The sequence below is a fragment of the Protopterus annectens genome, chromosome 9.part0, assembly GCF_019279795.1.
Source record: "Protopterus annectens isolate FY-2018-M chromosome 9.part0, PAN1.0, whole genome shotgun sequence".
NCBI lineage: Eukaryota > Metazoa > Chordata > Ceratodontiformes > Protopteridae > Protopterus > Protopterus annectens.
This window is the reverse complement of record NC_056743.1, coordinates 731180519-731196002: the sequence shown is the minus strand read 5'-3', so window position 1 is coordinate 731196002 and position 15484 is coordinate 731180519. Positions and strand designations below refer to the sequence as shown.

The 15484-nt window shown below is 37.2% G+C and overlaps 1 protein-coding gene across 1 annotated transcript in view; it reads left to right on the top strand.

The window, feature by feature from the left end:
- The window catches only part of LOC122811488 (sodium/potassium-transporting ATPase subunit alpha-1-like), a 182201-nt gene that overhangs the window by 131707 nt on the left and 35010 nt on the right, over positions 1–15484 (top strand). Inside the window, exons 15-16 of the mRNA XM_044083357.1 lie at positions 3829–3979; positions 9831–9999. Coding sequence (XP_043939292.1) covers positions 3829–3979; positions 9831–9999 — 320 coding nt within the window. The remainder of the gene's footprint in view (positions 1–3828; positions 3980–9830; positions 10000–15484) is intronic.

Here is a 15484-nt window from a genome sequence, read left to right as displayed (position 1 = left end):
TCTATTACCCAACCATTGGCAAAATTTCTGGATTTGGAAATTAAGGGTATTTTAAAATCCGAACCCTTACTTTGCATCGATCCCTGGGACGTTTTGAAGAAAATCAGTTCAGTACAGTTTAATAAGCATTACACATTTATCACAGTGGATGTAAGGGACTTTTATACTGTTATCCCACATGATGTGGGGACAAAATGGTTTTGTGAATACTTGACAGACAAAGGGATAAGTCAGGACAGAACCAACACATTTGAACAGTTATTGGACATAATTCTGAAAAACAACTTCATTTTATTTGACAAGAACTATTATGTCCAAAATGAAGGTGTGGCCATGGGCTCAGCATGTGGGGGCATGTACGCCAACATTGTAATGATACAATGGAAGAAAAAATGTCTTATTAAATCCTCATTTTTTCCATTCTGTCACATGTACACACGTATTTGGACGACATTTTTATTCTTTGGGATAGTCCTAAACAGCAGATTGACCAATTTCTGGAATATATTAATAGTTTAACTTCTTTTTTAAGATTCACACACACCATCAGTGAGACACAAATAGCCTATTTAGATGTACTACTTAAAAAAGACATAGTCAACAAGAGATTCACATCTGAGATCTACCGCAAAAGTACATACTCTAACAATTTCTTACATTTTACCAGCTGCCACCCTTTTACACAGAAAAGGGGCGTCTTGAAAGGCCAATTTGTTAGAGCAGCCAGAATGACCTCACTAAAAGGGGCCTCTTTGGATGAATGTGACAACTTGTGTAACATGTTTCTCAGAAGAGGTTATCCACAAAACCTAGATGACAACATTAAAAATGAAGTCCTGGTTAAACGAGAGAGTGGCTACTTTACTCCCCTCCTGGACACTGAAATGCCCCATAGTGACCATTCCATCCCTTATTCCACCAAGAGTGTAATGACTGAATCTAGCTCAAATGTAGTTGTCTCACCGACAGAGACAAATTATACTAGCTTATTTAAATCTTGTTTTCTTACTAACAATCGAAAAAATGTATATACCATCCACAGAAGTTAAACACAGCTCGCAATGCCAAATAAACAGAAATTAATGCAGTCCAAGCAAGATGAACGTATTCAAATGGATAAATAAAGATGATAAAGACACGGACTTCTGTAAACAGTCCAAACTTTAATTGTAAGCGCTTTCACCAACCAGGCTTCATCAGACAATAAACAGAGGTTCAAAACAGTGAATTAAATAGTATCCCAAAGATATCTATTGGATAAGCATTCCTTACGTCACATTAAATTCTAATTAACAAATATACAAAGTGATGAAGCGTGAAGGACGAATTTTACAAACATTATATTATACATAACATATAATAAAATATATAAGCAATAAAAATATAAAAAGTATAAAAACATATTAAAACATGTATATAAAAAACTCTAAACAGTGGATGCATAAAAGACACATAGTGCATAAGTACTATACAGAACCATCGTGGCCAGCACTAGAGTGTCTAGCTTTAACAACTAATCTTCTATTCCGAAGAACAGGTTTGAGTTATACGTTATCATTAAGCCCAGGAGCCTTATCAGCCCTGAGTCTGATGATCCATTTCAATTCACATTCCTCTGAGTGTGTCCTAATGTCACCACCCCGTGGATTAATTTTGACATACTGTATAACAGAAAACTGGAATGTGTGTGAGGGACCAAAGTTCATATTATGTTTTGCCAACACATTTGACTCAGAACCCATACGTATATGGTATATATGTTCCCTCATATGCTCCCGTAACTTCCTATTAGTCTTCCCTACATACAAAGCTTCACAAGAGACACATCTAGCAAGATAGACTAAGTTCTCACTCTGACAATTTGTTGATGTATGAAATGTGAACTTCTCTTGAGTGTGTGGGTGTACAAAAGTGTCCCTTGTGTCAATGAAACCACATTGACCACACATATTACATGGTTCTGTGTTAATATGTAAACCTGATACACGTGCTTTGGAAAAACTAAGAGGTCGATGACACAACATTTGCTTTAAATTCCTCTTGTTCTTGAAGAAGAAGCTAGGTTTAGAGCCAACTACTTTACTCCCCTCCTGGACACTGAAATGCCCCATAGTGACCATTCCATCCCTTATTCCACCAAGAGTGTAATGACTGAATCTACCTCAAATGTAGTTGTCTCACCGACAGAGACAAATGATACTAGCTTGTTTAAATCTTGTTTTCTTACTGCCTTTTCAGTTGACGCCTACTCTATTAAGAACATCCTAGAACAGAACTGGAAACTGTTAACAAATGAAACAGATTTGAGAACCATTTTGGGGAACAAACCCACTTGTGTTTTCCGTAAAGGGCAGAACATAAAATCCCTGCTAGAATACCAAGACAAACCACATAAGGCAAGCTATATGCACAAGTGTGGTTCATGTAAGTTTTGCCCTTACATATTAGAGGGAAATGAAACCACTATAAACGGCATGAAATTAAGGATTAAGGACAAATTCAACTGTAATTCTGAGAAGGTAGTTTATTGTGCCCTCTGTGAGTTTTGCCCATGTTTTTACATTGGCAAAACGGAGCAGAAACTAAAACGTAGAGTAGGGGAACACCTTTGAAACATAAGAGACCATTGTGTAGTCAATGCTCTGGAAAAACACATTAATCAATACATTGACCACAAATTCAAGTTTGTTGTGTTGGACACCATATCTCCTTCATTAAGATGAGGAGCCTGGTCTTACCTGTTAGAAAAAGCCAAATTATTTTGGCAGATCAGGCTAGATTCCACACACTGGCCAGGCTTAAACGATCACTTATCTATATCTAGCCTTTTAAAGCTTAAGGCGTTAAATAGACAAGACATCCCTTTGTTCTCAAATGTGGACATCCATTGCTTTATAACAATTCATGTGACTATGAACCTAGAATTAACTTAGAATACATGCACACACAAGTTTGCATCTTGACCTACTGACCTGAACACAGTGCATTCAGTGCAGTTTTATTTTATTTTATTTTTTTTTATTTTTAGCCTTGCCCATTTCAGTATGATGACATACTTTAGAGATGTGAAAGTATATTAGTTAAAACTGAATGGGTATGATAAATGTTGATACATTTTTTTAATTTGAACTCTTTTGCACATCGGAACTTGTATGTTATGAGTGCTTAACTTCATGCCCTTTGAAGCACCAGTATAATCATATATGTATATTTATGAAATGTTTAATATGTTCTAATATGCCTTTATTATATGTTTTTAAACACTACACTAGTAATTTAAGTTTACACTGTGTAACAACATAACATTTTTACATTTGATATCCAGGACCATAGCCTTTGATTAAATGCATGATTTCTCTTTAAGTTTGCAAAGAGGAAATGGTGCAATATGCCTTGCTTTATTTAAATGCAGCTTTAGCTCTTTTTAGCTTGTCTGATGAAGTTCCTGTATTGTTTTAAACTTGGGACGAAAGTGCTTACAAGCTTTCACTACTGTTTTGAATAAAACGTTTGCCTGCAACTGGTGCGAGCCATCTTTTTGGATTCATCAATTTATAAGGATACATTTTAACATTCTTTTCAGAGTTAAGTCGACTCAGTCTAAAACCAAATGTAGGCAAATGAGCAGTACATAAATCAGGCAACATTGACTAGTATTCTACAGAATAAAATGCAAAGGTTACCACTTTCATCTCTTATAGTTACTATAAGGTACCGTGTTCATCTGTTATAGTTACTGTTGTTTAGTCTTGAAGATTTTTAAAAACATGTCTGTGGCATGAGCATACCTAATTGTCTGACTGAAACTAAAATTTCCATTTAATTCAGAGAAGCAAAGGCTTGCGTGGTTCATGGATCAGATTTGAAAAGCATGGATAGTGAACAGTTAGACGATATCTTAAAGAATCATACAGAAATCGTCTTCGCAAGAACCTCCCCACAACAGAAACTGATTATTGTGGAAGGCTGCCAGAGACAGGTACTTGATTCTTCATCACTTAAGTATATATTTTATTCACTCAATAAATGCAAAAGCACTATGTGTTACAGGCAAGCTCTAATATAATTGTCTGCACTACTGAATATTTTAGCATAAATTATTTACAGCAAGGTTTCTGTAGCCCTGAATGTTGTCTCACTAGGTGAGTGTCACGGCTGCCACTTTGTCCTCTCTTTCCTTCCTCTTAAACTGAGTTGACCCTTTGGATCTATAGTCATTGGTTTTTTTTTTTTTGGAAGTGATCTGCAACTAATTATGTGTGAGCACACTGCATAACATTTGAAAATTCATACTCAGAAGACTAGAATCATATCCATAAATTCTGCCTTCATGTAGCAGCAATTTTCTTACATGTAAGTAATTTTTGCTATTTATGCTTACAGCAATGTTTTGTGTATTACGTTTGTCCACAGACAAAAACTTCATAATGGGTGAATATTTGTTCCCCAGTTCCAAGTGTTTGGAAAAACAAAATGCTGGTAGCATAAAAATATAGCATTGTTTTTAGACTATGACACAAATCTATGAAACAGGAAAATCGTGAAAAGGAGTATTTGTTTGACTGTCCCATACAGCTGTATAGTGCAGATGTACAAATGAAAAATTAGTTCTTGAGATCTTAGAGCTGTAGATGTAACTGGTTTAAAATGTTCTGTCATAATCAAAAATGTTTTTATTTTATGAGTAGCTTTTCACAGCTAAACATGGTTTTATTCAACATTTGCACTATACCTCCTGCCTTTAACTTGCTATTTCTGTTTTTAATTCTCTTTCATTCATTTTTTTTTACACCAAGCACCTATTTATTGTGCGCTGTGAGATACAATTATTTATGAGAACTTATGCTACACTCATATTGGAGCATTGCTACCATTTTTGTTTCTTATGGTCAACAATATTATTACTTGATGAAAACCAAACTCTTGGAGTATGGCCAGTAATTTTTTCTCCGTGCTGTGCATAGGACTAAAACATTATTGTAAGTACTTTTGCAATGAAGATACAGTCATGCCTGTTACGGCACTTTGTGAATTGATGGTATGCTGCCTAACATTTAGATACTCCATAGTGAGTCTATATAATGTATCTGTCCCTTTTGTTCCTTTCTTTCAGTGACAGGAGCCTGCATTTATGTGTAATTTAATCACCACAACAGAAATGGATCCATCTGTCACACTACCATTTCTTTGTTATGTTCACTCTCTCAGTAGATCCTGTGTTAGAGGGTTTTCCTGAGGCAGTTGAATCTGATGCATGTATCCACTCTTTTAGTTGCTTCTGTATCAGTGGACTTAAAATTGTTTGTTGCCTCCATCATATTATCTATGGCAAGCAGATGCATATATTCAGTCTCTTAGTTGCTTCTTTGCCACTGGGTTTCCTATGGGTTGTTGCATTTTCATTCATATTTACTATTTATGGTAATGAGGTGCATATATCAGGTCTCTTAGTAGCTCCTAGGACAGTGAGTATGGTTTTCCCTTGGGTTCTTGCATATTTGAAAAAAAAACACCGTGGAGCCACACTGTTCTCTCTACTTCTAATGTTTCCTTGCTGGTGCTTCTGGTACCTTGCCCTTTCTCGCCTTCTAAGAATAAAATCCTTGCACCAAACAGACCGTTTTATGCAAATCAGAACACATGATTAATTGAATTATCAGTAACCAAAAACATTAAACAATCAAACCATCATACTACACTTCACTGATTATAAAGTGCATAATACATAACCCGAAACATATCCATACAAAATTTCTAACATATACAATGTTAAAAAATACATACAACTTCACTTTTTAATGCTTCAAATATACTACGAAAGCCTTAAAAGTTCAGTTGACTTCTAAATTCAGGCCCTAGGTTGCATTGTTGTGTAATTAAGAATTAGCTGACTTTCTAACTGTAAAGGTTTACAAGCAAAATCATCCCCTCTAGATAACTGTGGTTTTGCCAATGCACTAAAGAAAAAGACTGTCACCTGAACCACCATGAACTCAGTAAAAATGGGCAGCAACAGGGTATTCAAATTAATGTTTTTAACACCCCCAACATGCTCCAACACACACAATTTTAACTTCCTTATAATTTGCCCCACACGCCATTTAATAGGTGTGCAACCCCATCCAATAATGTAAACACACTTCACGAATCACAACTAAACCTTTGAAAGGAAATGAAGTGTCTCCCTTTTTTCTTTGAACCTGACAAATGTCTGATCTTTTCACATATCTTACATTGCCTGCAAGCAAAACAACCTTTTGTTTCCTACTGTGTGGAAGTAAATAAGAAAAGGTTACCTGTTTGGGAAACAATCTGTCCACCATGTCATCATGACAAACTACAGGGCATAAATTATTCACAAAGGTTCTTAAAATATCAGAAAAGGAAGAATATTTGGTGACAAAATAAATATTACTTTCTTGTTCTTCCTCTTTTACTGCATTTGCTTTTAAATAATCACTTCTCCACCTTATTATGTTCCCATTACCTATGCTTGCATCCAACTTTCTTCTAGCTTTATCTAGGATATCTGAAGAAAACCCTCTGCCCAATTATTTCCCTCTCACTTCAGCTACATTTCTGTGCAATAATTGTATATCTAATGTGTTGGTAAACATGTTTAAATTCACCATAAGGAAAACAACTAATCACGTGGGGAGGGGGTGCATACTGCTGGCATGTAAAAAATTATTCCCTGCCGTTGCCTTCCTGTATGGTTTATATTATATTGACTCATCCTTTCTTGCATACAATTCCATATCCAAAAACTGGATTATACATCTATTCAATACATATGTAAATTTTAAACCATGCCGATTGATGTTTAATTCATCCAAAAAAATCACCAAATTGTAACTCATTTCTTTTACAAATAAACTCAAACCCATCAATATATCATTTATATGTGACTACATTCTTAGAAAAAAATATTATGGGATATATAAACTTTTTTTCAAATTCTCCCATAAAAATAATGGCATAGGAAGGGGTCTGATGAGCATCCATTGCAGTTCCTTCTTTTGCAAAAAAAATCTCATTCCCAAAAGAAAAATAATTATGCATAAGGCAGAATTCTAAGATTTTAATAAGAAAAGAGATGCATGGACCTTCTCAAGCCATGTTAATAACAGCGTCCAAACCCCATTTTCTTTTGATGTTAGTACATAATGACCTAACACCTAGAGTGACCCAATAGTAATCATGCTGCCATTTAATTCCTTTCATATTCTCACAGAAAGCTGCAGTTTGCTGATTCCAGTATTTATCATATTCTCGCATCTTTGTCATATTCACTGCTTATAGCAAGGAGCTATGTCACTTTTCATTACAATTTTCTTTGTTCTTGATTCATATATTATAGCCACTACAGTGATGTTACTTGGTAAGCTAACCTTTCAATACCATACCCATAAGATTCCTTTCTGACATGTTTTTTTCTCTACCCCATTCCACCTATAGCTCACTTCCGTGTAGTCTAATATTATAGGTCACACACCCTCTGGTATTGTCAAAGCATTTTAGACAGCTCAATTCAATTTTCAATCTACAATTGTTGTTGGCATTGAATTAAAATAAATACAGTATTTCTGTTGTGTAGCCTAGATTATGGAGTCTAAGACAATTTTCTTTTTGAACAGCATAAGACTGTGAATAGAAAAAAAATGTGATGACCTTCATGATCTATGGAAGAAAAGTGTTGAAAATGTAAAAAAAATCTGCAAGGAGCTAAAGACATTTTGAGCACTAAAGATCTAGGTGACATTATAAAGAAGAAAATAATTTCAGGATAAGTTTAACAACATTGGAGGGTACAATTTTTCTTTAGTGACTGTAATAAACAAAAGTGACATATGAAAGTAGATATGGAAGGGGGGTATATTTGGATGCAAAGCAGAAGTAAATCAAATTGTTAGATTAGAATTTTCTGGAAAACAGGACATGTGGAGATCCCATTTTAGTGCAAATAGAGAAATGACTACAAAGCAAGAGGATTTAAATGTCATAACCTGATGCCATTCTTTAATATCTGGAAACAACTTTGGGCCAAATATTTACAGAAAATGTGACAATGAGTGAAATATATACCTTAGGGAATAAGAGAAGTTGTAATCACATCAGAATGTTGTGAGCACCTGAATCTGCAGAGGTCCCCAATGTAAATTGATTTTATTTGCTCACTGGCAGTCATATGGCACTATCTGTATGCAGGTAGGACTGGACCCTGTTTTCCAATGTGCAAAACACATAGGCACATTTTATTTATTTATTTAGTTGACATTTGTTTACCAGGAAAGTCCAACTGAGATAATATCCTATTTTCAGTGGAGGCCTGGGAAGAAAAGCTCCACATTGACATAATATAGTTACAGTTAAAATAAGGTTATTACAAAGCATAATACAGAAGAATGACATATTAAATAAGTAAAAATTCAGCTTCATCTCATGCAGTGTGAACCTCTACATGCATGCTAAAGATATTTGGACAGATATAGCAAGTTGAAAAAGAACTTATCAGTAGACAAAGTATTCGCAAGTTGCATCTCAGCGAAATGATATTAAACACAGTGAGTATACTCTTTGGGATGGAGATGACTAGATAATATAGCATTGACAAAAATATATTTGATCTTTGTCTAAGAAATAGATTTTACTAATTCCTTCTCTCTTGAACATAGTCAAATTATACTGGTGGTAGAAGGCATGAGGGACTAGTTCTTCCAATGGTACTGTAGGAGCAAAGCCAGGTTTTATTTAGGTAAACCTTTAGTAGTTGTATGAAGATGGAGAGGTTAGAGGTAGATCTAATTTGCAGAGGGATATAATTCCATCTTTAAGTGAGAGAGTGTGAGTAGAGTTTCAGCACAGGATTTGTGGGGTTCCCATATGTTGAGAGGACGCTGTCCGTTAGATGGAAGTGGTCCATTATGGTGATAGGGATGGAGAATAGGAGTAAAATCAGGCAGCACTAGCTCTGTGAATAATGTTGGGTGTGCTAGTTTTAGTCAATCATATTTATAAATCTGAGTAAACATTACAGTATATAACTAGGCTTCTGCAGCAAAAGAACAGGCTGCACTATTGCATTTTCCATATTAGTTGCAGTTAGTAATATTTCTACAGAAGTTAGAAAGCAGTACTAAATTCCATGAGCAGAAAATGATACTTTCCTTTTATCTCTACTGAGGCATTTTATAATGATAGACATTCAGACCTCATGCACTCTTTTGACCATATGATCTGCCTTGAAGTTCATTGTTCAGATTATAGTCTTTGGAGTTGATTGAGTAATAATTCTACCCAGACTTTGTAAGCAGAATTTTGTTTTTATTACTTGGATTTATAAATATGATTGAATAAAACTGCAAAATTAAATATATACATATATATGTGCTGCTACAATTTTTATTTTTATGAAAACATACTGTAGCTGTATAAAGATAACACCATCACAATTTGGGGGGGGAGGGGTGAAAGCACACTGGGATATTGATTTTTTTCATGGTTAGTATTTTATGAAATCATAAATGTTTAAAATTGTATGACAGTTTTATTCAAGAATAATGAAGGAAGAGGGGACATGGTGAACATGATCGTTTGCAGGACGTACATTAAGTAAAACCATTGTATTCATTTTCTAGTTATCACTTTACATAGTCTATAGCTTTAAAATGTTTCTGCTGGCTACAATGTGACATATTTAGACAGAAGTAACACAGTTGCAGATTAGACATATTGTTGGAATTATCAGTACACTGTTGATTATTTATATAAATCGATACTAGTTTGTTCTTAAAAATAACAGAGCACATTTTCAAATCCCTTTTTCATAGGGTGCTATCGTAGCTGTTACAGGTGATGGCGTAAATGACTCCCCTGCCCTGAAAAAAGCAGACATTGGTGTAGCTATGGGTATTGCTGGATCAGACGTATCCAAACAGGCAGCTGACATGATCTTGCTGGATGACAACTTTGCTTCCATCGTAACTGGAGTGGAGGAAGGTACATATTAGTATATGAACGCTCTTTTCTTTTGTTCATTTCTGACTAGCACAGCTATAAAACAGGCAAGTACGTTTGTTTAAAGGGCCTGGAATGCTAAAAGGAATTTATAGGAATTTACTCTTATGAGGAAATACCTCTATGCCATTCCAGAAGCTACAATGCATTCTACAACAGATAATTCTGTTTCAATGAAGATGTACAATGAAATCTAAGTAATATCTAACCATAGAGTGTTTTGAAAATCCAGGAACTTCTTAGACACTAATTAGTATAATCTTTGTATATTATCTTGTTTGTCATCAGAAGCATTGTCGTGGAACTTTGTGGACATCCCTCTTTGGCAAGCATAAACAGCATTTTACTACATCATGTTCACATTCAAGATGTACTACTTGTGTTTTACCTGAGATTGTAACAAGTCAATTGCATGAGCCTACACTGCCACAATATTTTGTTTCCACTGGGTATTAGGGGGAAAATAAGGACAACTTTTTTTGTGGAGCAGTGTTGTGAATGTTAAAAAGGATATGCTTAGATCCAAAGTCTCAGCATCATTCCGTTCAATCCCAGAGGAAGCACTTGCTGACATATTGAAGAAGTAACTGAAATAAATACTTCTGGAGCTTCCACAAATGTCAATAAAAATAAAATCCCTAAAATGTAAACACATGGGGACAAAGGAAATCCCACCAGAGAAGGTCTTTGTTTTTAATGGCATGAATATGCTATCTAATTCTTTCCTTTAACATCCCATTAGTTTTAACAATGTAAAACATATCATAGCTGTAGCATATTGCCATTTAAACTTTAAAAAATGAACTGCGTGAAAAATGCCCTGGGGAAGCATAGGTCATGGCTGTACTGGCATAATATCTGTGTAGATATTACACTTAAGACACTTTACACAGTTTTTGTGCCAATACAGCCATGATCTATGCTCCTCTGGGGCATTTTTCCTGCCATTCATTTTTTTAAAGTTTACATAGTAATATGCTCCACCTGTGACACGTTTTACATTGGTAAAACTAATCGGATGTCAAAGGAAATAATTAGAGAATATGTTCATGCCATTAAAAACAAAGACCTTAGTGTGCCAATACAGCCATGATCTATGTTCCTCTGGGGCATTTTTCCTGCCATTCATTTTTTTAAAGTTTACATAGTAATATGCTCCACCTGTGACATGTTTTACATTGGTAAATCTAACCGGATGTCAAAGGAAATAATTAGAGAATATGTTCATGCCATTAAAAGCAAAGACCTTAATGCGCTGCACGAACCTTACATTAAGTACACAAACTTTAAAAAGTTTTTGTTTAGCATGCTTGATCATGTAGAACACAATGTTAGAGGGGAGAGCAGGGAAGATTATTTGAAATATCTTAAATACAAGTAGCAGATATTATTAGGTACCAGTGACAGACGTATTGAATTCAGCCGTTAATTTAAAAAGTTATTTAAAAAGGCAGAGAGCCTTTAAATGTTGAATCATGAGAATTAGTCACATAATAATGGGAAAGAGTAGTGGAAGCTAGATTAAGAAGGGAGGTGATAATTAGTAATCAGCAGTATGGTTTCATGCCAGGAAAGAGCACTACAGATGCGATGTTTGCTCTGAGAGTGTTGATGGAGAAGTACAGAGAAGGTCAGAAGGAGTTGCATTGTGTCTTTGTGGACTTAGAGAAAGCATATGACAGGGTGCCTAGAGAGGAGTTGTGGTATTGTATGAGGAAGTCGGGAGTGTCAAAGAAGTATGTAAGAGTGGTACAGGAAATGTATGAGGGTAGTGTGACAGCGGTGAGGTCTGCGGTGGGAGTGACGGATGCATTTAAGGTGGAGGTGGGATTACATCAAGGATCAGCTCTGAGCCCTTTCTTATTTGCAATGGTGATGGACAGGTTGCCAGACAAGATCAGTTAGGAGTCTCCATGGACTATGATGTTTGCAGATGACATTGTGATCTGTAGTGAGAGTAGGGAACAGGTGGAGGAGACCCTGGAGAGGTGGAGATATGCTCTAGAGAGAAAAGGAATGAAGGTCAGCAGGATTAAGACAGAATATATGTGTGTGAATGAGAGGGAGGATAGAGGAATGGTAAGGATGCAGGGAGTCGAGGTGGCGAAGGTGGATGAGTTTAAATACTTGAGATCAATAGTTCAGAGTAATATTGAGTGTGGAAGAGAGGTGAAGAAGAGAGTACAGGTAGGATGGAGTGGGTGGAGAGGAGTACCAGGAGTAATTTGTGACAGACGAATACCAGTAAGTGTGAAAGGGAAGGTCTACATGAGGGTAGTGAGACCAGATATGTTATATGAGTTGGAGACAGTGGCATTGACAAAAAGGCAAGAGTCAGAGCTTGACATGGCAGAGTTGAAGATGTTAAGATTTGCGCTGGGTGTGATGAGTATGGACAGGATTAGGAATAAGTATATTAGAGGGTCAGCCAAGGTTGGAAGGTTTGGAGACAAAGCCAGAGAGAAAAGATTACATTGGTTTGGACATGTGCTGAGGAGGGATGCAGAGTATATTGGGGAAAAGATGCTAAGGATGAAGCTGCCAGGTAACAGGAAAAGAGGAAGGCCTAAGATAAGGTTTATGGATGTGGTGAGAGAGGACATGCAGGTGGTTGGTGTGACAGACCAAGATGCAGAGGACTGGAAGAAATGGAAACAGCTGATCCACTGTGGCGACCCCTAACTGGAGCAGCTGAAAGAAGAAGAAAATAATTAAATGTTTTTAACTTCTTGTTATTTCACCACAATTTTAGTCTGAAGAAGTCTGTGTCCTTAGTGACAGTCAGTTAGATGAAAGCTTTTATGTTTTTATGAGTGTGTGTGTGCGTGTGTGTGTGTGTGTGTGTGTGTGTGTGTGTGTGTGTGTGTGTGTGTGTGTGTGTGTGTGTGTGTCTGTGTGTGCGCGTGTGTGTGTATGTGTGCTTTTCTTAAATTGCACACAAGGCAAGTTTTATTTGGTGGGATTTCCTTTTTCTTTGTGTTTTCCACTTTTGTAAATAAACTGATATATGTGATCAAAAATCAGGTAATTTGCATATACAGGATTATTTTTCTGTGAGAGGGTGAGGTTCATAGGTTTATAGGTTCATAGGTAGGTACTAGGCTATCGGCTCTGGGGCCTATACAAGCCCAGCCAAAAAAGTACCTTGGCTTTTGCCACCCAAGAAAATTATTTTCCTGTGCCACTGTTGAGCAGAGCCACAGAAGTGATCCCCGGGGTGACTTTCCTATTTCCCATCCAATCATCAAGATTTTTCTTGAAGAGTGCTAATGAGGAGCTTTGTTTGACATAGACAGGTAGTCTGCTCCAGAGTATGGGAAGTCTCTGGGACAGGAATCTATCCCTCTGGCATGTTCTGTTTATTGTGGTGACAAGGTTTAGGTCCCTAGAGCGTGTAGCTCGGAGGGATTGAGATTTCTTTAAGTGGAGCATGTCCAACAGCTCTGGGTTTGACATAGCTTTGTATGTTAGGCAGAGATCACCTCTGAGTAGGCGATATGCGATGGAGTAAAGCTGGTGTTTTTTGAGATGGTCTGCATAGTGCATCTGTTTGAGGCTGGTAATCCTCTTTGTTAGGTATTTCTGCAGCCTTTCCAGTTGTTGGAGATGTCTTGTGAGGTACATGCCAAAAGAGGCATTGTACTCTATAATGGGTCTAATGAGTGATGAGTAGAGGGGAACAATGACCTCTTTTTTTCTGGATGAGAAACCTTCTGTGATGAGGTGTGCCATGTAGAAGGATTTCCTGACTACTGTGGCAATGTGATTATCAAAGGAGAGACTACTGCCCACCTGTGTCCCAAGGACTCTTAACACACTTTTGGTGTTAAGTAGATTACCATCTATGTGGTAGTTCATGGGTACATAGTTTTTACCAAATGGGATGACAATACACTTTTTGCCATTGAGCTTGAGACCATGGCTTTGACACCAGGCATCTGTCTCAGTGAGGCCCTTTTGTAGGATGTCCACATCATTAGGAGTTTCAGTTATGGCTCCTAGTTTACAGTCATCTGCAAACTTCATTATCCAAAGGCCTTCTGTGTTAGCCTGTACTTCAGAGAAGTAGATACCAAACAGGAGAGAACCCAGGACTGAACCCTGTGGTACTCCACTTGTCACTGGTCTGAAGTCGGATTTGGAGTCTGCTACTTTCACAGTGTGGTTTCTGTCAGTGAGCCATTTGGCAACCCATCTTGTGACATAGGGATTTATACCTAGTTTAGTGAGTTTATCTATAATTCCAGAGTGGGGGATGGTGTCGAAAGCCTTGGCAAGATCTAGATAGGCTGTGTGAACTACCTCACCCTCATCAACAGCTTCAAAGAAGTCTATCAGGTTTAGGAGACATGATCTGCCTTTTACAAACCCTAACTGGGTGGGGTCCAGAGTTTGGAGATTACCAGTGTCTTTGTTTATAAGTTCCATGATGATACGTTCCATGGCCTTGCAGACCAGGCTCATCAAGCTAATGGGGTGGTAGTTCCTGGGGGTCATGGTGGCTCCCCCCTTGTGGAGTGGGATAACCGTCACTGTGTGCCATTCAGCAGGCACAAAGCCTGAGGTGAGGCTATAATTGAACATGGTACTAAGGTGAGGTGCCAGTTCATTCTGTAGTTCATGTAGAATGCTGCCTGGGATGTTGTCTGGTCCCATGGATGCTGTGTTCTTGGCTTTGGAGAGTGTGGTTTTTACCTGTGCAGCCGTGATTACAGGAACTTTGCATTTTTCCGGTATAGAGATGGGCTCTTTAAGGGGTGAGAGGGGGTAAAGTTAGCACTGAACCTATCTGCCAGGATGTTGGCAGTATCAGTTGGATCTGTATATTTAGTGCCATTGTGCTGTAACTCAGAGCACAATCTGAGTGTTGCCATTGAGATTCTTGACATAGCTATAGAATGCTTTGTGATTGTCTGTAGGTACATTTAGGATCAGGGAATTTGCCCTTTCCCTATTGTAGTGCAATCTCAGAGATGGCATATATAATTAGCACGGGGTGCTGTAGGCATAGCCTCCCATGTGGGGGAGGGGTGTGCAGGGGGCTTGACCTACTGCAAAAAAAAAATGTTTTTTGATACTTTGAGTTTTGAGCATGTATTCTCAATCATGTTTTCTTCAATTTAATGGGTATATGACTAAGTGATTAAAATAAATAAAAAATATATATATATATATATATATATATATATATATATATATGTATGGGATCCATACAGATCCCCAACTGCACTTTCCACCGAAGCAGAAATCACAGAGCATACTTAACTGAAAGTGTTGTTCACCAAAGCAGCACTTTCGGATAAGTATGCTCGTTGTGCCGGTCGTACTACGGCGCAAATAAGGGAAAATTCCCTTTTTCCCACTGTAGTGCAACCTCGGAGTGAGAATATAAAAGGAGGGGGGTTTGGGGGGGTGCAGGGGGGCTTGCCCCCTTGCATAGAAGTAGATTTAATGTTTCTTTGTTTTT